The following is a 26,577-nucleotide window of genomic DNA, read 5'->3' as shown; positions in this document are numbered from 1 at the left end:
TGCCTCATGTTAATTCCTGAGTGATCTATTGCACATGGTTAAAACATAGATACTTCATTTTTAAATTACATTTATTACCTGGACAATATTGTGAGAAGTTCCACTGTGTTTAATGGTTTACTAAATTCTTATACAGGGTTTCTTATACAGGGTTTATTTTTAAAATCTGGCTTTTACATCTTCAAACAATTTGAGGCGGATTTTTTAAAATACAGAGCCAGTTTTCAATCATCAAAGTTTCATACGTGGTTGTCAACTCATCTAAGATATACATGCACAAAGTAGGAGCACTATGGTAGAGATTGGGAGATAATTTTGTATGTTTTGGGAAATACTGGAGATACATGTTAAATTGTCTTTTTGCTTGTTTTTATAAGCACTGTCTAATCAAAAGAAACAATTTCTTATTGAAGGTGGATCCTTTTATACCAGTCCACATGCCTCTGAAGAACAAATTAATCTTATTAAACAGGTCTCGATTAAATATTAAGCAGAGAGGAGATACATGCATTCTGCTCCTGTTTTGACTTTAGACAGTTATTTTTTACAATGATCCAGATGTTTGGTGGTCCCAAATGAATTTTGTGGGCCAGGTACATGTTTCAGTTTAATGTTAAGGCTTTTTTTTTTTAAGTGTTACTTTATATCCTTGGGGAAATCAAATTTAAATCCATCTTAACAGTTACAAAAAGACATGCAAGTTGAGAGCAGGTTGAAATTCGTTTTTTTTTCAAGACTTAATAGGTACCAGTTGAGAGCATGAGCCATCCTTCTGAATTAAATTAGGAACCTCCTGTATTTTCTGAATACTATATTCTTTACAAATATAAACAAAACTAACCCGAGAGACTTCAACAACTACAGCTTTGAGAGGAAACAAAATGAGGAGGATATACTGACAACTAAAACTGCTAAATTCCTAAGTTGTGACATTAGATCAATCTTTTAAATTTTTTAAAGTTATCCATGTGATGTATTTACTAATTTTTTTGGATTCATTACCCTTCAATTGCTGGATAAACCCAGTTTTTTTGGTTGTATATAGTCTTTATACATTGATTTCAAGAAAAAAAAAATTCAACTGAACTGATTGCATAAGCAAAGCATGTATTTACCTGTTTTGAGAGATGGTAAGTTTCTGCAGTAAAGGCAGCCAGTATGAAGAAAATGCCTCCACAGTGGAAATGCTGTTATCATCCAAGTGCAATTCTCTTAGAAGAACATGATTGTCCAAGGGTGGGAGCTATATTTAAATTTGACTCATCAGTTCAAAGCATGCAAAACACATTGTCTTTTTTTTTCTCTGATATATATTTTTTTCTTCTTATTGATTGCATTGCATTATGTGACACAGTTTTATAGGCACTGGGATTCCCCCCGCCCCTCCCCAAACCCTCCCCCCATGGTGGATTCCTCCACCTTGTTGCATTACCACAGTTCAAATTCAGTTGAGATTCTTTCATTGCAAGCATTTACCAAGCATAAAGTCCAGCATCTTATTGTCCAGATAAGTTCAACGAAAACACATCGTCTTTTAAGCCAACTAGAAAATACATAGCCCACTACACCTAGTAACAGACTATGATGAGACTTTTAGTAGGAGTAAAATCCCTCTTAATTAATTTCTTAATTTTTAGTATTCCTTCTGAAAGTTATTTTATGATAAAAACAATTAAAATTTTCTCCAGGATAAATTTTCCCACATATTCTGATATCTAATTGAAAATTTATTTGTATTACATTTTAGCATTACAAAAATTGACATTTTAATTCCTTATAAAATATTGTTAACTACTAAACATTTCCTAAATTGAAAAATTTGTGGAAGATTTAAAAGTAAATTGAAAATCAAATGCAGCTGTTTTGCATAAGAACAAGGCAAAATACTCAAAATTGTATTAAAATTCATAGGTGATACTTACATAAAAAGAAACTGCATTAATCACAAATCAAGCAATCCAAACAAGTTACCTCACTTAGGTAATTTCCCCGTAGGTTCAATATTTGGAGCAGCCCACAATTTTCAAGGCCTTCAACATCAGTCAGATGATTGTAAGAGCAATCCAGGTAAATTATGGTGGGTGTGTCACAAAGACCCTTTGTACTAATGAGCTGATTGTGGTCTACAATTAGTTGCTGAAGATTTTTCAAAGATCCTAAACCACCTAGAAGAAAAATTTTCTACTATCATTTGTACATTCTTACTCCAATGTGTGTATTACTTAAACTGATGCCTCAGGAATATCTTTCAGAATAATAAGAATCAGTTAAAGTTGAATAAAATCATATAAAGCATCCACTGGAAACTGAGTTTTATTTTAAAATAATACAAAAAGGAAGAGACAGGATTTTTTAAAAAATACAGCAATTTGCATGTAGAGGAGTTCATCATTTTCATGCCGTTGGAATAGCTACTTCCGATTTTCAAATGAAGTCAACACAATGGGACCAGAATCAATAAAATATTAGTTACTACATCTAAGTGGTTATACAAATCAAAACTGAAGATTTGTTTTAATGAATTATCAGAGTTAGCACTGAAAAGAAAACAGCTAAGGAAGTCTGTAGACATTTCATGGAAGATATTAAAAATATAAAAGTGTGGCACAACAGGTTAAGCTGTCGCTAGCAATGGCACATATCAGAATGTCTAATCTAGCTTGACTCCATGTAGAGCTTTTCATCCATTCCTACCTCATGGCAGAAGCCCTGAACAGCAATGATTATAATGGCATTGGGGGAGTGAACCAGTAAAAGGAACATTCTCTCTCTTCCTCCGTGTGCGTGCGCGCACACATCTGTGTGTCCCTCCCTCCTTCCCTCTCTTTTTTGGTCTGCATTTCAAATAAACAAATGCATCCTTTTTTTTTTAAAGATTTATTTATTTTATTACAAAGTCAGATATACACAGAAGAGGAGAGACAGAGAGGAAGATCTTCCGTCCAATGATTCACTCCCCAAGTGAGCCGCAGTGGGCCGGTACGCGCCGATCCGAAGCCGGGAACCTGGAACCTCTTCCAGGTCTCCCACGCGGGTGCAGGGTCCCAAAGCTTTGGGCCGTCCTCGACTGCTTTCCCAGGCCACAAGCAGGGAGCTGGATGGGAAGTGGAACTACCGGGATTAGAACCGGCGCCCATATGGGATCCCGGGGCGTTCAAGGCAAAGACTTTAGCCGCTAGGCCACGCCACCGGGCCCAACAAATGCATCCTTTTAAAAAGAAAGCGTTCTTTAGATTGCAGATATATATTTTGTGGAGGTTCTACTCTAGAAGTTGAAATAAGCATTTCTGAAAACTGAAAATAAATTTTAAGATGCTGAGTAAGTAAAACATCTTCTATGAGGACCATGCGTACAGGAGTCAGTAGGCCTAAACCTGACTTGTCTTGATGTCAATCTTCTTTCCAAACTCCCATAAATTACTTTTTAAAACTGAATGTTGCAATTGACTTTTTTTTTTAATTGTGTTCATTTATCCTGCTTCGAAGTAACATTTAAAAAAAAACAATGACCAGTGTCAATCATTCACAATTGTGTCTATCCTTTTCCAGGAAGGATTCCTTTGGCTTTTTAAAAAGATTTATTTTACAAGGAAGTGTGACGCAGAGACAAAAGACTGAGAGTGGGGAAAGGAAAACAAAGCAAAGGAAGCAAGAGGGAGAGAGAAAAAGGGATGGAGGAGAGGGAGGCAAGAGGAGAGGAAGGGAAGGAGGAAGGGAAAGGGAGAGGAGGGCGAGAGGGAGGGAGAGAGAAATACCTCTCATTGTTGTTTCAGTCCCCAAATTGCAGCCAACAACTGGGCCTGGTTAAGATTGAAGCCAGAAGCCAGAAACTTGTGCCATCATCTTTGGTCTTCCCTAACACATTACCCCAAATGCTGGATTAGAGGTGAAGGGGCTAGTATTAAACCAGTACTCCAACATGGGATACCGGTGTTGTAAATAGCAGCTTAACTATTAGTGTCCAAAATGCCATCCCATTCTCATGTAAGTATTTTTAAAATCAAAAACAAATTTATTTAATAATGGATGGAAACAGATACCAAAATTGTATAAAGAATATTTGAAATTGATTAATAAATTATCCCAAAATAATTTAGAAATTTCATCCAATATTTCTTTTCTGATAATTTATTATTTACAAAAAGAAAGGGCAGCCTCATGTATCACTATGAAGCATGTAATATTGCCATCATCTCACAAAAACATTTAATTGTTGATGTATATTTTTAAGATTTATTTATTTATATTGGAAAGGCAGATTTAAAGAGAGGAGGAGAAATAGAAAAATCTTCCATCCACTGTTTCAATTCCCAAATGGCGACAATTGAGCAAATTGGCCAGAGCTAAGCCAATCCAAAGCCAGGTACCAGGAGCTTCTTTGGGGTCCACCACGCAGATAGAGAGTCCCAAGGCTCTGGGCCTTCTCTCCTGCTTTCCCAGGGCACAAGCAGGGAGATGGATGTGAAGTGGAACAGCTGAGAAAAGAACCAGTGCCCATATGGAATCCCAGGGCTTTCAAGGGAACATTAGCTAATTGAGTCATCATGCTGGGTCCTAATTATTTATATTTGTAAAAATCAGACACATTTTTAAAACTATAGATACATTTCAAAAGGACATCTATTTCAAAATTGTGGTAACTAATAGCTTGAGACCAAAAAGCAATGAGGCACTACATATCACATTTCAGAAAGGTAAAAGATTTGGCAAAGGAAAATTTAAAGAACAGATTAAACGAAAGAAAAACTGAGACCAAAAAAGGCAGCTAGAATTCTGTGATGAAGAGAGAGTTTAGTAAGAATAAAAATAAAATAATATACACTTTAAATTTATGAAAGGCATTTCTACTTACAGTGATTATACTCAGTAGTGTCGGAGGGTTGGCAAAGGTAACTTTGGCTCAGGCAGTGATGAAGCAGCTTTTGTACTTTAGACAGAGGAAAAACTAAGCCAGAAGCCACAGAAATCACGATGGGAATTCCAGCGTAGTGGAAGTGGAGATAATACATATGAAACACTCTCTTGGCTTTTTGATAACAGAGAGAAGGTGCTCCAAGATTTTGAAAGCAGCCTGAATGAAATCTTGATCTACCTCTCATTCCAACGATGGTGGCCTTTTTGCTATTCCTAACATATATTAAGTGCTTCCACGTAAAATTTGTATATATTAGAAAAATCCATAAGTTTGTGATATATGAGGCTAGGACCATTCAATAAAGCTTATTAGATAACATTAAAATTTTAAATACATCAATATACAAAGAAAGTATAATCAGTCTATTCAATAGTCTATTAATGACACTGATTTGCTGGAATAACCATCACTTCAGGTCTTATAATAGTGAGAAATATTTCATCTTCACATTTATACTTCCATGAATCCATTACATAGGTATAAAAACAAAGCAATTGTCAATTGTTAAGCAGTATCATCAAAAAAAATAATAAAACTAGTGAAGTCAACCACTATTTAGTATTTTAAGCCTGATCAACCCAAGAGTAACAAAAATGGGTGTTGAACTATTAAGAAACTTGAGGAAACCTGATGCTGTTCTTCATCATAAGGGTGTGTTCTATACTCGAAGTGGATAACACTGCACATATAAAGCCACAGCTTTTTCATTCTAAGATAGAAGGTTTAAAGGAAAATCAGGAAAATGGTTAAAAAAAAATCAAGATCAGTCTGCTCTCTAAAGCCTACAATTGTGAAGACAGTGCATACAAGAACAGTGCACTTAGATGATATAATTTAAAGTCAGTCAGACTATTGAGAAAAAGAAGAGGAAATGGCCTACAAACATGTTACTTGGTCCTGGCAGCTAGGGCTTGGCATTGCCCCAATAAATGAATACAAAAGAAGATCTATCAATTGCATCAAGCCCTGAGATGGCTCTGGTGCTACTTGGTTTGACTATACCTCACAAGAGACCCTGAGACAGTACCACCCAGCAAGAGTGTTTGTTGATTTAAACTGCTCTGTTGGGGGGTTACCAAATCATAACAATTTATGCACATACAGTAAGGATTCTATTTTGAAGTAAATATAACTCAAGAAAGAAGAAATTATGTTCATTGTGCTTTGGGTTATGAAATAACATATTAAAGAAAATGAACAGGATAGGAATTCAAAGATAACAAAACAAGGAAGTAAGTAAACAAACAACCCAATTAACACCATGTTACAACTAAACAAACAACTTAGATAAAGCATTATATAGAGGGTGTTACAAATTGAACTGCCTACAAAGAAAAGATAATCCTCTGAAAATAAAATATAAGGAAGAAAACAGGCACAAACGAATACAGGCACAACTTAATACTAGTTATAGAGGAAAGACAGTCAAACTATTGATCAGTTATGACTGAAAAATATTGTTTCCATAAATTCTATAATTTCAAAAGGATATTAATTTCCAAGAGAAATTATGTAGATGGATGTAATAAAAGGTTTCTTGCTTCAGCTGCTGATTAAGAACAGAGAAAATTTTTCTATTATCCAAGTAAAGTCAGTAATTCCAATTATCCAATTATTAAAGAAGAAAATTATTAAAGAAGAAAATTCCAATTATCCTGAAGATTTACCACAAGAGCTCACAACACCATATGTTCATAGGAGAAATAAACACAAGGTACCAAGTAATGAAGTCACTTAACATAGAACATACAGCTATATTCTTATTCAAAATGAAGGCAACTGATTTTTCCTAAATATAAAAGAATTCAAAAAATGTCACCTCCAATATACCCATTTTGAAAAATGAGATTTAAACAGTTAATGAACTACATAACTTGAACAGCAAACGATACTAGAACCACTTGTCAAAAGATCTTATATGGACTATTTTCATACAGATCTAGAGTTACACTAAGATACACACTGAGAAGTCAATATATACAGCTCTTTATATGGATAATGCAAAAAATGTAAATATTTTAAATTATATTCTTGAAGACTTACTATTGTCTAAAATATTTGAATCTCAGTGAACAATATGGTTGTACTTGTCGATTTTAAAATTTTATGATGGTGTAAAAGTTACAGGAAATCAGTAGAAATTGTACTTCAATTATTTTTTAAAACTTTGATCTTTTTGTAAGTTAGAACCATAGATACAGTCAAATATTTCCTTCCAATGATGGAAGGTGTCATGGCTACAACTCTGAGTCAGTCATGATATCACCATGGGAAAAAAAAAACCAATAGTGTGTTCCTGAGAAACGAAGATTAATACGAGTGTACAGAACACAGTTTTGGTTTATGATGGGTATATTGGGACATATCCAACGGTAAGATAAAGTGCATCTGTGGGTTAATCAAAAAGACTAGGAGGAATAGTTAGAGAAAAGTATGAAGGTGAGCATCTTATCGTCTTTAAAATCAGGAAGCCAAAAAGTACAGTTTAAATTTTTGAAATAATCATTAGCATATTGTTTTCTGCTCTAAAATTGAGAAAGTATAACACCAACAAACTTTCATTACTAGGTTGAACATTAGACACAACTAAAGAACTAAAGAATCAAAATTTGTGTCAGAGGCAAACACAAATTGTGTAGCAGTAAACTGTAAGATTATAAAAAAAAATTAGAGCACTTCTACAGCTGTCCCTTGATTTCTACAGGATAATTAACTCCAGAACCCATGTGAACATATCAAACAAAGTCTGTGTATGCTCAATCCCCTAATATAAAATGACACATTACTCATATAAACCTATGCATACTCCCAATATGCTTTAAATAATCTGTTAATTAAAATCCGTAATAAAATAAGATATATAATTTTATTATGCTCGACTATTAAGAGAATAATGACAAGAAAAATCTGTAGATGCTCACTATTAAAAAACATGCTCAGTAGGTGATTGGAACCCACAGATATGCAGGGCTGTTTCTATGTTTACCATTGGAGCTTACCATTACCAAATAAAGACATTACAGCATAGAGCTAAGAGACAGAATTAATTTAATCAGGGTAAACACTAAGGTAACCTTCAATGGTAGAATCAGAATCTGAAAAGAGGAAACAAAAATGTGTCCTCCAAGACTTAACAATTAGGAGGTGTATACCAATCTAAGGAAGGGAAGCTAGAATAAATGGCACATACTCACAACTCAGAAAATATAAGCTCAATGGTTAACTATATCCTAAATATATTTACATGCACATATAGACACAAGTAGCCATCAAAAATTTCATGGAAAATGTGTATAATGAAAAAAACTAAAAATCAATTTCAAAAGTTTTTGAGAAAATAAACACATCTTTCATGTAGTAGTCTGCATATACTTCATTGGTGTGTGACTATACATATTGAAGAAGACTGGTGCCATGGTGTTACATGCTAAGGCTCCACCAGGGGTGCCAGCATTCCAGATGGGCACCAGTTCATGTCCTGCTTGCTCCACTTTTGATCCAGCTCCCTGCTTATTGCCTGGGAAGACAGCAGGGGATGATGGCTCAAGTCCTTGGGCCTCTGCACCCACATGGAAGACCTGGAAGAAGAAGCTCTTGCTCATGAATTCGCAATAGCTCCATTCCAGCCATTGTGGTCCTTTGGGAAGTGAACCAGTAGACAGAAAGGCTCTCTCCTCCCCTCTCCCTCTCAGTGTAACTCTTCCTTTCAAATAAAAAAATGAAATAAATTGCTATTGGAAATGCAGAATTAGAGAGAGGGAAATGCAGAGAGAAAGATTTTCTATTCTATGGTTCACTACCCAAGTGGCTGCAACAGCTGTAGTTGAGATGATATAAAGTCAGGAGCCAGGAGCTTCTTCTGGGTCTCCCACACATGTGCAGGGTCTCGAGGCTTTAGACCATGCTCTACTGTCTTCCCAGGACACAAGCATAAGATGGGTAGGAAGCAAAGTAGCCGGGACAAGAAACAGCTCTCATTTAGGATCCTGCCATGTGCAAGGAAAAGATTTATCCATTGAGCCATCATGCTTGACCCATGGTAATTCAGCATGGTAGTCTAGTGGCTACAGTCCTCAGAAGCTAGTTCCTGGCTCCTGGCTTTAAATTGGCTCAGTATTGGTTTCTGCAGCCACTTGAGGAATGAACCTGGGGATGAAAGATCTTTGTCTCTCCTCTCTGCAAATCTGACTTTCTAATAAACATAAATAAATCAGTGTGGCACAGTAAATTGGGATGTGAATCCCTGTTACTGTTCTTCAAATACTGTTCCCTATTGGTGCACATATTCAGAGAGAGCAGATGGTAACAGGTCAGACATTTGGGTCTGCCACCCACAGGGAAGAAGGAATTGAGCTCCACATGGCTTTAGCTGGTCCAGTCCTGATTGCTGCAGGCGTTTGGAGAGTCAACCAGCAAGTAGAAACTCTTTCTTTGTCTCCCTTCCTCTGCCTTTCTAATAAAATAAAAATAAATTTTAAAATATTTGAGCAAATGATGTCTGAAAGAATGCATCCCTGGCATTAATGGAAATACTAACATATAATCTTTAGTTAGAGGAACACTGTAGACAACAGATGGAAAGAAAGAGCTCTGGAAGGCTTATAACAAATTACTACACAGAAATAGTACTATTACCAATACTACTAAAATTACTGGGTCTCCGGCTTACAGATGGCAGACTACAGAAATTATCCTCCAGAATCATAAATAACCAACTGCAGATACAGCTGAGGACATCTGACCAAATGATGACTTTTAGGGCCTGACACGATGGCCTACAGACTGGATTCTCATCTTACGTGTGCTGGGTTCCCATGTGGGAGCCAATTGGTGTCCTGGCTGTTCTTCTTCCCGTTCAGCTCTCTGCTTTTAGCCTAGGAAAGCAGTGGAGGATGGCCCAAAGCCTTGGGACTCTGTACCCACATGGAAGACCTAAGGGAGGTTCCTGGATCCTGGCTTCAGGTCGGCTCAGCTCTGACTACTGTGGCCATTTGGGCAGTGAGCCAGTAGACAGAAGTTCTTTCTGTCTTTTCTTCTTTCTGTATATCTGTTTTTAAATAAAAATGACTAAATCTTTTTTAAAAAAATGATGGATTATCAATTGAATATAGATTTGGCACATGCTTCCCTCTTCCTAAAAAGGACTGAATCTGTATGTGTGCATGCATACAGAGAGAGAGAGACAGAGAGAGAGAGAGATGTGAATTGGCTAGAATTTAAAGAGTGCTGGAGTATACATGGACAAAATACAAAAGCTACGGCACAAGACTCTAGATGGTCTTGTACAGAAAGAAGGGGGCCAACTGCATGGCTCTACCACCTTGCTCCATACCACTTTGGATCTGGGAAAGTCTTTCTAAAATGGGGAAAAGTTGTGGCTCCCTGGCATATCTTGAACCCAATCCCACAACTGTCTTGCTTCTGCTGCTGTGAACACCACAACTGCCCAGTTCTGACGGAGACACCTGGACCCCAAATAGACATTTACAATTTTGTCACTCAACAACCACAGAATACAGACTTTCATTATCATAAGAATCTACTCCTATAAACCATATTTAGATTAACAAATAAGAGTTAATAAAGAAAACAACTGAAAATGTATCTTTCTGACCACAATGAAATAAAACTAGAAGTCAATAAGAAGAGCTTTAGAAATTGGACAACTTCACATAAACCATCAACATGTTCTGAATGAAGGGAATAAAAGATTCTTGAATCAAGTTAAAATTGAGAAAATATACTAAAACCTATGTGTTGGAGCAAATGATGTGCTAGGAGAGAAGCTAACTGCAATAAGTCCTTACATTAAACTGTGCAAGTAAAAGAAGAACATGAACAACCAAAATGTATGCTAGAGAAAGGCTGGCCACTCCAATAAATGCTCTGGGGACACTATCAATATATAGAAGATTTAGTTTGTCTCTATCACTTACCCTATAAAAATATCATGACAAAAATTAATGAATAACCTAGACCTAAGACATGGACTTTATAAAGTTCCGAAGGAAATATTATAGGGCATCAGTACAAAAAAAAAAATGAGTAAAATCTTCAAAGCAACAGCAACAAAAGCAAAAATGGATGAACTTATGCCAAACTAAGTAATTTTTTTGCTCAGCAAAATGAACAACCAACAAAATCAGGAGGCAACTTACAGAATGGAAGAAAACATTTGTAAGCTTTTCATCAAAGGCTTCCTATTCAGAATATATCCAAACTCAAAACTCAATAGCAAAAAGTCACATAAGTTACTTATAAAATGAGTAAATGACATATATATATTTGTCAAAGGATGAATACAAATGGCCAACAAACATATGGAGAATGTGCTCAACATTGCTAATTATCATGAGCAAAATTAAAATAAAACCACATTAATATTACTTCACCTAAGTCAATCACTATGATCGCAAAGGAAAATTACTAAATGCAAAGGAATGCAAAAGGAAAAAGAATTCTTATATACAACTCATCAAAATACAAATTCGTACAGCCATTATGAAGAACACATGGAAATTCCATAAAAAATTTAAAAAGTAGAACTATTATATAGCTATCTTATTTCTGGGTATTATGTGAAAGAATTGATACATGCATTCCAATGTTTATTGTAGCACAATTTACAATAGCCAACACATGGAATTTTCAGAGATGTCAGATAAAGATTATACAATTGTTTATATACAATGCCATATTATTGAGTAACAAAAAGAATCCTGTTACTTTTGCCAGCACTGATGAAATATAGGGACATTTTATTAAGCGAAATAATCTAGACATTAAAGGAAAAATTATGCATGATCTCATCATCTATGGAAGCTACAAGTTGATGTTTTAAAGACAGATTAGTGATCATTAGATTGCTAAGAGGGGTAGGGATGAAAAAGGGTAGAAAGATGATGAATAAAGTGGGTACCAAATAGTTATATATGGTAGATAGCATTTGACACCACTATAAAGAGACTACAGCTTATAAAATAAACAACAATGCATTTCAGGAAGAATTAGAATACTCTGAAGATTCCAAACTCAATTGATCTGGTCATTGCACATTCTGTATGTTGTATTTTAATACTATATCCATAAATATGTACAACTATCATACTTTAATTTACTAAAAAGAATTGTGCAAATGCCGGGTACAGAGCACAGAAGTAGGACAATGTATATGATCCAGGCCCACTAAACCAAAGGTTCTCCAAATGGGCTCCAGAGATCCTTAGAGAGACATTAAAAGACCTCGTAAGTCAACAATATGTTCACAAAAACTATACAACAGAATTCACTGCTTTACTTTTTTTTTCTTTTTGCTCAAGAGTGTGTAATGGCACTTTCATCAACTACTTGAATTATGATATTGTAGAGCAAACAGAATTCTAGGAAACATGAGAATGCAGATGTGGTAAGCCAGTCATTAAAAGACTCGCTAGAATATGTAATAATTTCCCTCTTTTCAGCTTTAGCTTTCTATGTGAACAATAATTAAAGTTCTGTGAATGCAAGTCTTTTATTAAGTTCTAGATTCATATTAAAACCTTTGTCACCTCGTCTTCTGACAAATACAGACCACACAAATAAAAGCTGTTTGAAAGGGATCCTCAATGATTTTAGAAGTAAAATGTAGATCAAAAAAAAAAAAAAAAAAGAAAAAAAGAAAAGCCAGTTATATCAGACACAGAAGACAAAGACAGACATATTACCATAGACGAAAAGTGATATCAAGAAGTGTTGAAATTGGTCAATTCCAGAGAAAAATACAGTAGTTGTAAAATTGCAGGCCCCCCAATATCATGGACTAGAAACTATTCAAAGACAAAACATCCTCAGATATGAATAAAAACATAAATTCACAATCCTTATGGGAGTCCCTTAACATTTTCCCCATGATCATACTGCACTCTCAGCACCACGCTTACACCAGAGACAGCACAACATAATGAGGAAATGACTGTCCTCTCGACTCTGGCCGTTCTGAGTTTCAATAAAACAGACACATACCAAACTACTTGTGGTGAAGGTAGGAAAACTGTTTATCTTCTCTGAGTCTTTACTCCTCTATTTGTTGACTTGGTTAACTACATTATTGAGAGAATGAAACAACTGAGTTGGTGTAATTTTAAATTATTGAGAGGATTAAAGCAATTTGTACAGAATTTTCCTGATAGCTCCTAAAATAGTAGTGATCATAATTTCTGAATAATTATTAATAAAATATAGAATTTAAGAAACTAAATCTGCAATGACCAGTCAAGTTTTCAGACAGCTCAAGCTTGAAGGAGCAACAGGATACTCATATATAAAACATGTATGTACTACTAACTTAACAGCATCCTGATCTGGTAAATGCACTTGGATTAAAGGAGAGATGTAGCTGGAGGGAAGTCAGAGTTACTTGCTACCTTCCATCTTTTAATCTAATAAATCTCACATTGCCAAATAAAGGATGCAGAGCGAACAGAAAAGATTTACAGTAAGCTTTATCTTGGTGTGGTAGTAATTCCTAAGTGGCTGTAAAAAAAAGTTTTCTTTCCTCTTCAAAATGACATTTGGCTATACCTATGACAAATATGTGTTTCAAAGAATTCCTCCCATAGAAATGAGCCATTCCTCAAACAAAACGTTCTTGTCAGGAAGGAGAAAATTCTGTACAGAACAGCAAAACAAAGACATTAAGTTATCCTGGACGTTCTCACTCAATAAATGGTTTGGTAAAGATTTACCTCCTTAAATTGATCACTGATTACTATGCCTTACAGTTTTTATTGACATGTACAATTACGCTGAATTGCACTTGAGATGTTTCATATTAGAATGAAATCCTTCAGGGTTATGCAGGTGGCATACAGAAACAAGAAAGAAACAGGAAGCAGGAAACTTGAACTCTTGCCTTACTTTTTCCAAGAGCCAGATAAAAGCTGGCTCGGTTTACTGTCCGTCCATCTGTAAACTAGAGAAACCACAGTGTAAAATCTTTCAGCTTTACACCAGGCAGGTCTACACTGCAAGCCAGCAGGTAAGCTAGCACCATCTAGTGGACTCCAACAAATTCACCAACTACAAAAAAGTGAAAAACAGCTCTACAAGCAAAAATATTATAACAGGTTTATTTATTTCCTATTTAAGAAAACATCCCCCCCACGATCAAAGGACAATATTTGGGAGTATGAATTAATCCATACCAACTTTCACTTTAGGCAATGGTAAACTAATTAGTTGTATGTGAAAACAGTGAATTATTTCAGTATCTTTCATATTTATGTTAGCATTACTTTTCCAAAAAGCAACAGTATCTGGAAAATAAAGTAGCAGGAAGGAAATCTTTTGGTATCTCTATCCAGGTATAGGGATTTTTTTCAAGGACTATAATCAATAAATTGTTGAAATTAAAGAAACACTTATCCCAGTTAAACTTTTCCTAAAATAGCAGATACAGAACAAGTTTCATGATTGAAACGTAACATATATTTACACATTAATATATACTTCTTACATAAACATCATGTTTCTTTTGGTTTTACTGAATACGCAATAGATAAAATATAGCAGTTTATACCACTTCAGTATATGTAAATATGTAAAATATATATATTATGTGTATATTTTCTTTTCCAAAAGCCATTGTTATGCATTTCCAGCAATATTCCAGTGCTTTATCTCAATGTCTGAAAAACTACTGAGACACAGCAGCTCCTCAATACGTTTGCTTAGTTCTGAATGTGTTATTTGTTCCTCACAAAAAGCTGCAATATAGCATAAACAGTAATAATCTTAAGTATTAAATGTATACTTTAATGATCATATGTAAGGCAAAAAATCAGGCACTAGAGGTACACTGCTGAATTTCAAAACCTAGCTCAATCACTGACTGGCTGTGTGACTTCACGGAAATTACTCAACCTCTCTGCACCTAAGTTTTCTTTCAGAGGAAAATTATCAATAGTATCTGAGAGAATGGATGTAAGCAGCAAAAGAGTTAATATGCATAAAATGCTTACACAAATGCCTGCCAGTATAATCACATTATCATATTACAATAATTTTTTCTTAAAAATGTGCAATTAATGTATCAATGGATCAAATAGTAGTCTTCCGAATTAACTTAGTTTTAACATGTTTATGCTAAAAAGCATAAGTCACTCATTTTTGTTTTTTGCTTATTCTTAAAATTAAAAATACTAGCCAAATGGGCCAAACTGGAAACCATAATGCTAAGGGAAATGAGCCAATCCCAAAAGGTTAAATACCACATGTTTGCCTTAATTTAAGATGATATGATGTTATGTATAACATGTTATGTTTTGAATGTTATATGTTGTGTATAAACTAAAATTGAAGTACAGGTGAGGTGGTCACAGAAGGTGGCTGGGAACTCGCATTTACTTTTAACATATTGGTTACTCATTACTATGTCAATTAATTCCATAATGATGTAAATTTTTGCTGATGGTATGTTGGAGCTTTCAATTGTCTGGGATGATACTCTGCTGGCTCTGTCTTCAGACCAGAGAGGGTATACCTAAGAAGCCGTTGAACTTGACGGGACAATAAGATACTGGACTCTATGTTTGGTGTATGCTTGCAATGGGGAAATCTCAACTGAACTTGAGCTGTGGTTATGCAACAAGGTGGAGGAATCCACCATGGTGGGAGGGTTTGGGGAGGGGTGGGGAGAACCCAAGTATCTATGTAACTGTGTCACATAATACAATGTAATTACTGAAGTTAAATAATAAATAATTAAAAAAAATTAAAAATACTAACTCAATGTTTCAAGCTAAGAGTACATCTGATTCTCAGCGTTCTAGACAGATGAGTACGATGTGATTCTGGGCAGGTCCAAAAGTAGAAATTAGTTGGGTAAAAGATGCTATGAATGAGAAAGTATTTTAAACATAAAATGTTTTGCTTTGTGAATATGTAAGTATAGCATAAAGATTTCTTGCATCCCATTTATCCCCTTCCTTTAAAACAAACCATAGTTTACAACTGGTAGATCTGTCTATATATAAATATATATTAAAGAGCAAAGATATATATCTAAAAAAAATCAATAAATAAATAAAATAAAAAAAATACTAACTCAAAACAAAAAAACACAAAATATTCTTATTGGTTAGTATTAAAAACTCTATCAATGTGGTGACATGCAAACACTGCTTCTCACGTTAGATGTAGTCAACATGAGTTGCATGAATTTGGCTCACCCAAATGGGAAATTTCTGGCAAAGAAATTCATTAAATACAATCCAGATACAACAAAATTTAAACAGCAGTTCACCCAAACTAAACAGTGATATGAAATATAAATTTGAGAAAAAGATGTCCAAACTGAATCATGAAGAGTACAATTCAAAAATAAACGTGTCTTTACAACTGTTAGCCTAAAATGATCATAAGCTTAAATTAAAATGATTACTTTATGAATTTAAAATAACTCCTAATCATTACAAATAATCTATAATCAAGACTCACAAAACAGAACAATGATAGAAAACAATGTAAAAAAATGACAGTACTTTAAATTATTTCAAATTTGTAAGAAAATAAATAACCAATGAGATAATTTGGCTATTTATTTCATTGGTGGAGAGTAGTCTCTACTTCAATATGTAAAATAGTTAGGAGCATCTATTTTAAATTACATTTTAAAGCTAAATTTAATTTATGGCTGCTAGTAATAACAAAAATAATTATGTCCATAGATACAGCATACAGCTAGGTTTAAATCTTAAAAAGCAATTATAAAAATGCATTGTTAACTTCAGAAATTTCAATTTATGGAATTCAATTTTTAATTATAAGTCTTATAAAATTAAAAGTGTCTCTTACTTGCAATTGATTAGAAGTGTTTCATATACTTTTGTGTCTAATTACATAGTTTAATTAGAATAAAAACATCTGGCATCATTTCAAATGAATTGAGTTAAATAGGTTGATACTGTCACCATTCTCATTCACTGAAAATTAGTAAATTTAAAATCTGCATTAGCATTGTCGATTTAAAACAATAATTAGAAATATCATTACATGCTAACTATGCAATAATTATAGCTTAAGGAGAATTAAGGACAACTCAAACTTAAAACTACGAATGTGAAATATTATGGTACTGCTTCCAGTTTCATTTCACCTCAAGATATATGATAGCATGGAAAAGTAACTTACCAATTTATAGACATAAATCTACCTTTGTGTTCCTTCGTAAGTTCCTAGCATCCATATATCACAGTGAGACAAAAATCTATGCTTTCCTTAGCTCAACCAGAATCTCTCACAGTTCCAGAAGATGAAAAACAGACTCCAAGCAGTCTGCAGAAAAATCAGCTTTCACATGTATACTCTCCTCACACTCCATAAATACAGTGTCTTCATTGTACCCAACAGACAGCAAAGAACTCTTGTGCTCTGTTTGCACTGCGCTACACAGAGAACCTCATGTACATCAATTAATACTATGGCAGTTTTCTCGTACATTTCATATATATCCTATACCAGGAAATCCACTACTTAGAGTAAAAAAAAAAAAAAATCCCAAACGGTATTGCTGCCAATGAACATGAAGTAACTTGGAATTCAAGAATTTCATTTCACAAACTGCCCTCTTCTTTTCCCTTGCAGTTCATTTCAATATGTGCTACTATATTAACATACACTATCAATGTATGTGTCATCCCACAGCCACAGTTACTTTCGTGTGCATTTTGAACAAAAATAAAAAATGATTCCATATAAATGTAAATGCCTAAAACAGAGGAATTTAAAAGGTTATTTTTTAAAGTGCTTCATTCTACATTTCATGTAGAATATATGTATATACATGCTTACCTATATAAATCATTTTTTGCAGATTTTGCATGAAGATTGCCTTACATTAAAGAGAGCATATGACATTTATCCTTTTGGGATTGACTTATTTCACTGAGCATAATGGTCTCCAGTTAAAACAACTTTGTTGCAAATGGTAGCATTTCATTCTGTTTAATAGATGTACCAGTTTCTTTACCTATTCCTTTTACAATGGGCATCTGGGTTGCTTGAATGTTTTTGCTATTGTGGGTTATGCTGCTATAAACATTGGGTTACAGCTCACTTTCTCATATGCAGATTTCACTTCTTTTTTCTATATTCCCAGGAATGGGCTTGCTAGTTCATACAGTAGATCAATTTTCAGTTGTCTTAATACTCTCCATACTGACCTCCACAGTGGCTGCACTAGCCTATATGAGAAAGTGAAGATATGTTGCAGTACGCATCTCTAATCCTGAACAAAGGCAGGACTCCCAATGAAACTATTAAATATACCTTGACAATGCTGAGATGCAAGAATTTCTACTATTGCCTATACCTACAATGCCATGATACACTTAAATAGTAGAATGTTCAAATTTCGACTATTGGTGAAGGGCTGTAATATTATAATATGGCGAAAATAGTGGGGAGGGGGAGAAAAGGGAGTTAGTGGAGTGGAGGGAAGGATCTCTATAGCTACAAAACTGTATCATGGAAAATAATAATAAAAAACAATTAAATAAAACATTCATGCAATATACAAAAACGGATACATAGGTAAACAAGTATATACATATGTACATGTATTCTAATACTTAAACTATATAAACTAGCATACCAGAAAGTGAAAATACATTTCAGTAGATATTGCTACTTTTGAACAAAAGGAGAATTAGCAAAGATGATGGACCAGGGTAAGGAAAGATTTAAGCAGATGGATAATTATTAGACAGGGTGAAGCAGAGAGGGCACAATCCCAGGAAAATGGAGAGGACAGGCTGATAGCAGAGGGACACCTGGAAACTGGGGGACTTTGGGAAGCAGCAGAGACAGTGAAGCACTGTTGCAGTGAACAGATACACCAGTGGCTCTACCTGTGGCCAGGTGGGAAGAGAAGTTCACTAGAAGCTCAGGAGGTAAATCCAGTCATGGAACAGCCCATTTTGCTGATTTGCCTAATCCAACCATGAACAGCAGCACAATGGCAGTGTGGCAGAGCCTAAGCAGGCATGTGCAGGAACAGGGTAGATTTCACAACTCAGGCCCCAACCAGTGTCACACCAGGCACCATGTTGTGTATTGAAGAGAAAGCTGTGGGGTTAAGGGGACGACAGCAAGTAGTACATGTACTAAACCCAGAGTGGACTCATACCTGGAGTAACACATTGTACTGGTCCCACAGGGAAAAGAGTACTGAATTGGAATCCTACAGGTTCCACCCAAAATAGGTCCAGTAGAGGAAAAAGAATTTTAAAAATGTGTTATAAAGTATCTTAAGAACAACAACAAATACATACAGGAGTTCAAGGAATATGTTAAGCAGGAAATAGCTACAAGAACTCAAATGAAAGCTGATATATCAGAAATTAAGAACACAATGGAGCAAAATTAAAAATCAGTGGAGAACTACAATAATAGAATGAATGAGGCAGAAGAAAGAATCTCAGAATTGGAAGACATTTCTTGCAACAATGGGAAAAACAATCAGAAAGGAAGAAGAACTAAGTCAAGCAAATAAAAGTATTCAAGAATTAAAGGACACTATTAAAAGGCTGCATCTAAGAATTATGGGAGTTCCAGAAGGCAAAGAAAAGAAAAGCTGGGTGTAAAGATGTATTCAATGAAATAATGAAAACTTCCCAATACAGAGAAAGAAGTGGGAAGCAAAATGCAGGAGTGGTACAGAACTCCCAATAGGATTGATCAAAAGCGATCCTTGCCACAACACATAATAATCACGTTCTCTACAGTTCAGCACAGGGAAAAGATCCCTAAATATGCACGTGAAAAAAACCAACTGCCATACAGAGAAATCCCACTGAGACTCACAGCTGACCTCTGAGAGGAAACTGTATAATTCAGAAGAGAATGGAATGCCATATTTCAGATTCTAAAAGGAAAAAAACTGTCGGCCCAGAATAACTTAGCCAGGAAAGGTTTCCTTTGTCTTTGAAAATGAAAGAAAAGTACTTCTACAGTAAAGAAAAGCTCGAAGAATTCTCCTCTTCCAGACCCACCCTACAAAAGATACTTTTGTTCTATTGGCAGAGAAAAGGAATAGTGCCTACAAAAACCAATAGCAAATGCGAGGAACATTCCAATAAAATAACAAAAGAAAACTAAAACAATGAACAACTCATCGCTAAAATGACAGGACTAAATTACTACCTATTTCAATGTTAGTATTTAGCATTTTATAGCATTGAAGCGTGATTTTGCTGAACCTGGCTGTTTTTCGGGTAGTCCAACTCTATAACTTTAACAGGACAAATGTCAACAGTTCAGGTGAATATTTTTGGGAGGGGTGTGCAGAGAAATCCTCAACACCCCAGAGAGGAGTATCTGATCTTTGGCTGAATAGCAATCTATAGCCATTTTAAGGTATATAGACCATGGTTGAATGTAAACCAAAGTTGAAATGTCTATGGGGAAGTCACAGGTTGTGGTCGAGAACATGCATTTTCCTAGTAACATATTGGTTAATCAATACCATGTCAATTAATGCCATAATGCTGTAAATGGTTGTAAATATTGGGTTGAGTTTTTTACTTGATTGGGATGATACTCTGCTGGTTCTGCCTTTGGACCAGAGATGGTCTCACCAGGAAGCCGTTGAATTTGCCAGGACAATTAGATGCTGGACTTTACGATTGGTCAAAACCTCCAATGAAAGAATCTCAACTGAGTTTGAACTATGGAAATACAGCGGGGTGGAGCAATCCACTGTGGGAGGGGGAGGGTTTGGGGAGGGGTGGGGGGAATTCCAGTGCAAAAAAAAAAAAAAATGTGTGTCACATAATGCAATGAAATTAATAATAATAATAAAAAAAAAAAAAAAATAAATTACTACCTATTCATTATAACCCTGATTTTAAATGGCTTAAACTCATCAATCAAACATCATAGATTAGCAAACAGGATAACATATATGTATATATGTGTTATATATATATATAGTAGCATATGTGAATATAGTAATATATATATACATATATAAATATCTAATGTCCATAGGAGTCATATCTCGCGAACCAAGAAACACAAAAGCTGAAGATAAAAGAACAGAAAAAGATATCCATGCTAATGGAAAGGAAAAACAAGCCAGTGTAGCCAATCTTATATCAGATAATATAGACTTCGATGTGAAACGAATCAACAGAGATGAAGTAAGACACCACATAGGGATCAAACGATCTACTCAGCAAAAAGAGATCACCATAATAAATATATACACACCAAGTGCCAGGGCACTAGACACATGGAGCAAATATTAATGGATTTAAAGGAAGAAACAGACTCTAGTACAGGAATAGTGGGGGATCTTAACCCTCCATTTACATCAACAGACAGAGTGACAAGATAAAGGAAACAACAGAGCTCACCCAAACGGTAGAGCAAATGGACTTAACTGATAACTGCAGAATTTTTCATCCTACAGAGAACACACTTTTTTCTCCAGGTTTGATCATATTGTAGGCCACAAAAAAAAAAAAAAACTCAACACATTAAAAAAAATCAAAATTATACCATGCATCTTTCCAGGCTATCATGGAGTGAAACTGGAGACCAATAAGTCAAAATATCCTAGAAGACATGCAAATAGACGCAGACTAAATAATATACTGCTAAACGAATAAAAGGAGGATCCCCAGAGAAATAAATATACCTTGCTAATATGATACTAAATGTTCTTTTCCTGTGATTACAATGCCAAGATGAACTTAAACAGCAAGAATGTTTGTTAACAATTTTCGCCATTAACCCAAAGGCCAGACATGGTGAGTCGCATAGGAGGTCTTTATTCCAGCGGGAAAAGTGGCCATGGGGAAGGCAGAGAAAGCAGAACTGACGAAGATGGCTGAGGGGAATGAGAGAAGGCAGGCAGCAGAGAAAGAAAAGGAGAGAGGTCTCCTGCCATAGCGACAGAAGAGTTCTAAGTGAAAACAGAGAGAGAGCAAAGCAAAGAGGGCACCCACACAGGAACAAGCTTTCATGGTCAGGGGCAGGTACTGGGAACACAGGGTTGTGAGGGGTTGCTGGATAAGGCCATGGGGAGGGGGGAACAAGGGACTGGTGGAAAGGATCATCAGTGCCACAGGGGATCTGTAGCTGCGGCAGTAGGTGAGTGTGAGGGGAAGGGACTGTAAGGGATTGGTAAATAGGGCCATTAGCTATGGTGTCAGAAGGTTACAGCACACTTGTGGGAAGAGGATTATGAACTTAGAGCAGATTGGTGAAGAACAGTGTTGCAAAGTTACAGTGGAAAACAACACCTTTTACTAGCAAGAAAGAGACAGTTGCCTCAGCTGTATGCAGCCATCAAGGTTGTCATGCACCTATGCAAATGTTACACCTCTGGGAGAAAAGCAGACAAGAGCTGGTTGGCATTCTGTGGCTGGTTAATGCCAAATCTGTGTTAAATATACCAGTGTGCCAGCATAGGTGCCTATTCTTTTTTTTAAGGCTATGAGGGGAAGGCAAGGAACACCAGGCCAAGACACATTACCTTGGCCCCATATGCGGGTGGGAGGCTAGGAACTGCCCATAGATACACTACCTTGGCCTCATGTGGGGGTGGGAGGCTAGGAACTGCCCATAGAAGGCAGTCTGGGGACATTTTACGAGTGGCTGGGCTGAGGGCACATTTCAACAAAACTGAAATGTTCTGAAGTTTCAAAAAATTTCTGGTATTATCCATGGACTGGGCCACTGCACTTGATCTAGGTAAAAAGCTGAGGGGTGGTTTGGTGGGGGGAAACTGGAGAGAATGTCTGGGTCAGGTCAAGGTACCTAACATTTGCAGGCAGTTATAATGGCCTAGCCCAGCCAGGCATGCCTCCCAGTCCCAGCTTTTGTGTGCACCAGCAGATGGTGGGCCATGCTACTTAGCCCAGCCCAGCTTACCCTCAGCGGAAGAGATGGTCAGTAAGAGATCAAGTTATAAAACTCAATATCCATATTGTATTAATAGATTCAGCTCATATTGATAAATGGATGAAACACTAGGTACCATTTGAGGGAGCATTTTATAATGAAGTGTTAAGCCACTATCGGCGAATCAGGATTCCACAGTAGTACCACTACAAGTACACTGACACTGTATACCTGCTAATACAACACAGTGTAAAGCACAGTGTAAAGACACCTCTCAGGAGTCTGTCATCTAACCAATCTTAGGCATACTCATCATTTATGGGAAGTAGGATCTTGATGAAACTATTTTGATGACAGCAAGAAAATATGTAAATGTACAAAGTTGGTTGTGGGTTAGACTATAAAACAATTAACATAGGCTATGTCAACAAATCAATGTTCTGAAAGGTTAGGTTAAGGATTATCCACTCATACAAGGAATCATTAATGTTGTCATTAATGCACTGTGCTTACGTAAAGAAAGGCCAGTGTTGCCAAAGATGGTCTTCTGAAGAATAAAGGAACAGAATTATACAGTTTTGGGATTTGCTTTAAAAAGAAAATACAAAATCAATATCAAAAAGTAAAAAATAAGTAATGTAGGATATAAAGCTATTATATGGAGTTTCCAATGTATTATTTCTATCTTTTAAAATATTTGAAGTTTTCTACAATGAAAAAAGAAACAAAACCAATTTCAAAAGGACCTACATAGAATTACACCTAAACTAAGTTGGCTTTGTTCTATTCCACAATCTAGTTCCAGTCAATTCCTTGATATTTTAGTCTAAATCAGATTTCCTCATAACTATAGGACAAAAAGGTGAATACGATAGTATCCTTGAAAGGTACAAACACATAATCCATTTGTACTATGCCACAGTACAGTTATTTTTGAATCAAGCTCCTGACTTTTTTTTTTTTAAAGAAAGAGAAGGCAGATTTTTTTTTTTGATTTACTTTATTTTTATTACAAAGTCAGATATACTGAGAGGAGGAGAGATAGAAAGGAAGTGGAACTGCTGGGATTAGAACCAGCGGCCATATGGGATCAAGGCGAAGACCTTAGCCACTAGGCCATGCTGCCGAGCCCAAGCTCCTGACTTTTTTACAATGTCCAATATTTCACTAATAACCATTAAGATCCTATCAAGTCCACCAGCGAAAATAAATAAACTGACATAAAAACATCAAAACATCTGAGACACAGCCAAAAAAGCCAATAGACGCTCAATGGACTATTGGAGTTACCCTTTCCATGTTGGCTCCCTTATATGAGAGAGAATATATGGTATTTATTCTTTTGTGATTGACTCATTTCACTGAGCATAATGGTTTCTAGTTGGGACCACCTGGTTTTAAATAGAATAATATCGTTCTTCTTGACAGCTGAATAATATTCCATTGAGTAGATGTACCACAGTTTTTTTAACCATTCTTCCTTAGACGCACATCTGGTTTGTTTCCATGTCATTGCTATTGTAGATTGTGCTACTGTAAATATAGGATTACAGATTCCCTTCTCATATGCAGATTTTACTTCTGTTGGGTATATTCCTAAGAGCGGGATTGCTGGGTCCTATGGCAGGTTTATTTGCAATTTTCCAAGCACTCTCCATATGGATTTCCACAATGATTGTACTAGCCTACATTCCCACCAGCAGTGAAGGAGGGTACCTTTCTCCCCACATCCACATCAAGTGCCCATGGAGTATGCAATGGCAACATAGTTCCTAAGAGACTTCTATGTTTCCTTTTAGTTAAGCATGTGCTGCCTACTCAGTGGCACATTACTTAATCAAGGTGCTACAATTTGTTGTTGATGTTGTTGCTGTTGTTATTCATGCTGTGATTGATGTGGCTGTTATGAAATGATGTCAATCCGAAAAATAGTTAAAAAAATGTTCTAGATATGAGAAAAAAAAATCTCTTTGGTATTTTGAGATTGCAATAAGCTTGTAAATTGCTTTAAGTATGATGGGTATTTTGATGATATTAATACTTTCAATATATAGGAATTTGACTTTAACAGATAATTTTGTACTATGAATGTTTACTGTTAGTACCAGGTGTGAAATATGGCTTTTTGTTGTTGTTATACTTTTGTTTTCAAAAGATTAATTTTTCTGGCCAAAAGTCTTAATTATTTTAGAGGTAATCTGTGACTACTTTGCCATGTGTGTGTTTTTCCTTTCTTCCTGTGTGTTCCATGAGGAAGATATTCTGACTTTGTACATGAAACATGCTTATGCTTTATTGTACAAGAAGTCTTATGTTTTTAAAGCAAATAAAGGTGTTTAAAAAAAAAAGATCCTATCAAGACTGATGAGAATCTACAACAAAGTGAATGCTAAAAATATAACAGGATCTTAAGCCAGTTATGAATACAATGAGGTTTTGTATTTCAGGATTATTACATTGAAAACAGAATAGAAATATTCCGAAGCTGATTTTCAGCAAGTAGAATAATAAAGCTGGGAGATAAGAAGTGATACCAAGAACAGAGCACTCTCAGAAAAAAAAAAAAGGAGGGGGGAGTGTTAAATAAATGAGGCAACAACTCCAATGTGAGGTAAAAAGGAAACTTGTTTGTTTTTTTTTAAGTCTAAGATTAACGGAGCTTCCGCTGGGGATGGAAGAAGTCCAAACACTACCGTACAGAAACCAACGTCATCGGAAAGACAACCAGAAGCCCTGAGCGGTCCGCAGAAACAGAAGAACAATAAACGTCCTTCGGGACCAGGGAGGAGAGCTTTCTCTGGTCCGAGCCTGGCTCCACCTCTAGACCCCTACCCTCCCTCGCAATGACCATCAGGATCGTTCCGAAAACCCCTCATAGCAAACAAACAATCATACAAACTAAAAAAACCTAAAATAAATAGACAAACAACAAAAAGTAGAGCTTGGAATCTGACAGGAAAGAGCTGGAATGGATTTGTTCATGCCTCGCTGGGTGGGACACGAAGATTAGTCACTCCTCACCATGGTGTTGGGGACTTTCCTGCACACCACTCCCCCACCCCCCCCAAAAAATGTTCTGCACCTTAATTGTTGACAAATGTCTTGTTAGAGTTACAAGCCAGTCTAGATTATCCTAAAATCTGCCAAGATCAGTAAAGTTATACTTCAACACAACAAATGGCTAAATACTAAAATGAAATAGACACGAGACAGCTGAATGGTACCTTATAGCCATTTTAAGGTATATAGCAGCCAGTCCTGTATATGAACTAAAATTGAAATGTCAATGAGCAAATCATAGGTTGTGGTTAAGAACTTGTTTTTTGTTTTTTTTTTTTTTAACATACTGGTTACGCAAAACCATGTCAATTCCATAATGTTACAAATTGCTGTTAATGTTATATTGGGACTCTTAATTGACTGGGATGATATTCTACCAGCTCTAACTTTGGACCAGAAATGGTCTCCCCAAGAAACTGTTCAACCCATTTGGACAATAAGTAGCTGGACTCTATGTTTGGTATATGTTTGCAAGGAAAGAATCTTGACTGAATTTGAACTGTAATACTGCACCAAGGAGGTGGAGGAATCCACCAGGGGGGAGGGGCGTGGGGAGGGGTGGGGGGATTCCCAGAGCCTATGAAACTGTCACATAATGCATAATAATTAATAAAAAAAAAAGTAAAAACAAAACAAAACAAAACAAAAAAGAATAAGGGAACAACAATCAGAAAAATTTGACCTAGGCACGTGATTGAGCCTAATTCTAGAAAAAA

The 26,577-nt window shown here is 35.8% G+C and overlaps 1 protein-coding gene across 1 annotated transcript in view; it reads right to left on the bottom strand.

Annotated features, from left to right (window-relative positions):
* Positions 1–26,577, bottom strand: part of LRRIQ1 (leucine rich repeats and IQ motif containing 1) — a 164,518-nt gene that overhangs the window by 121,180 nt on the left and 16,761 nt on the right. Inside the window, exons 12-13 of the mRNA XM_058673640.1 lie at positions 1,972–2,165; positions 1,116–1,243 (exon numbers count right to left, since the gene is read on the bottom strand). Of these exons, the coding sequence (XP_058529623.1) occupies positions 1,116–1,243; positions 1,972–2,165 (322 nt within the window). The remainder of the gene's footprint in view (positions 1–1,115; positions 1,244–1,971; positions 2,166–26,577) is intronic.

This window comes from Ochotona princeps, chromosome 15, assembly GCF_030435755.1.
Source record: "Ochotona princeps isolate mOchPri1 chromosome 15, mOchPri1.hap1, whole genome shotgun sequence".
Taxonomy (NCBI): Eukaryota; Metazoa; Chordata; class Mammalia; order Lagomorpha; family Ochotonidae; genus Ochotona; species Ochotona princeps.
The sequence above is the reverse complement of the archived record's forward strand: the minus strand, read 5'-3'. Positions and strand labels throughout refer to the sequence as shown.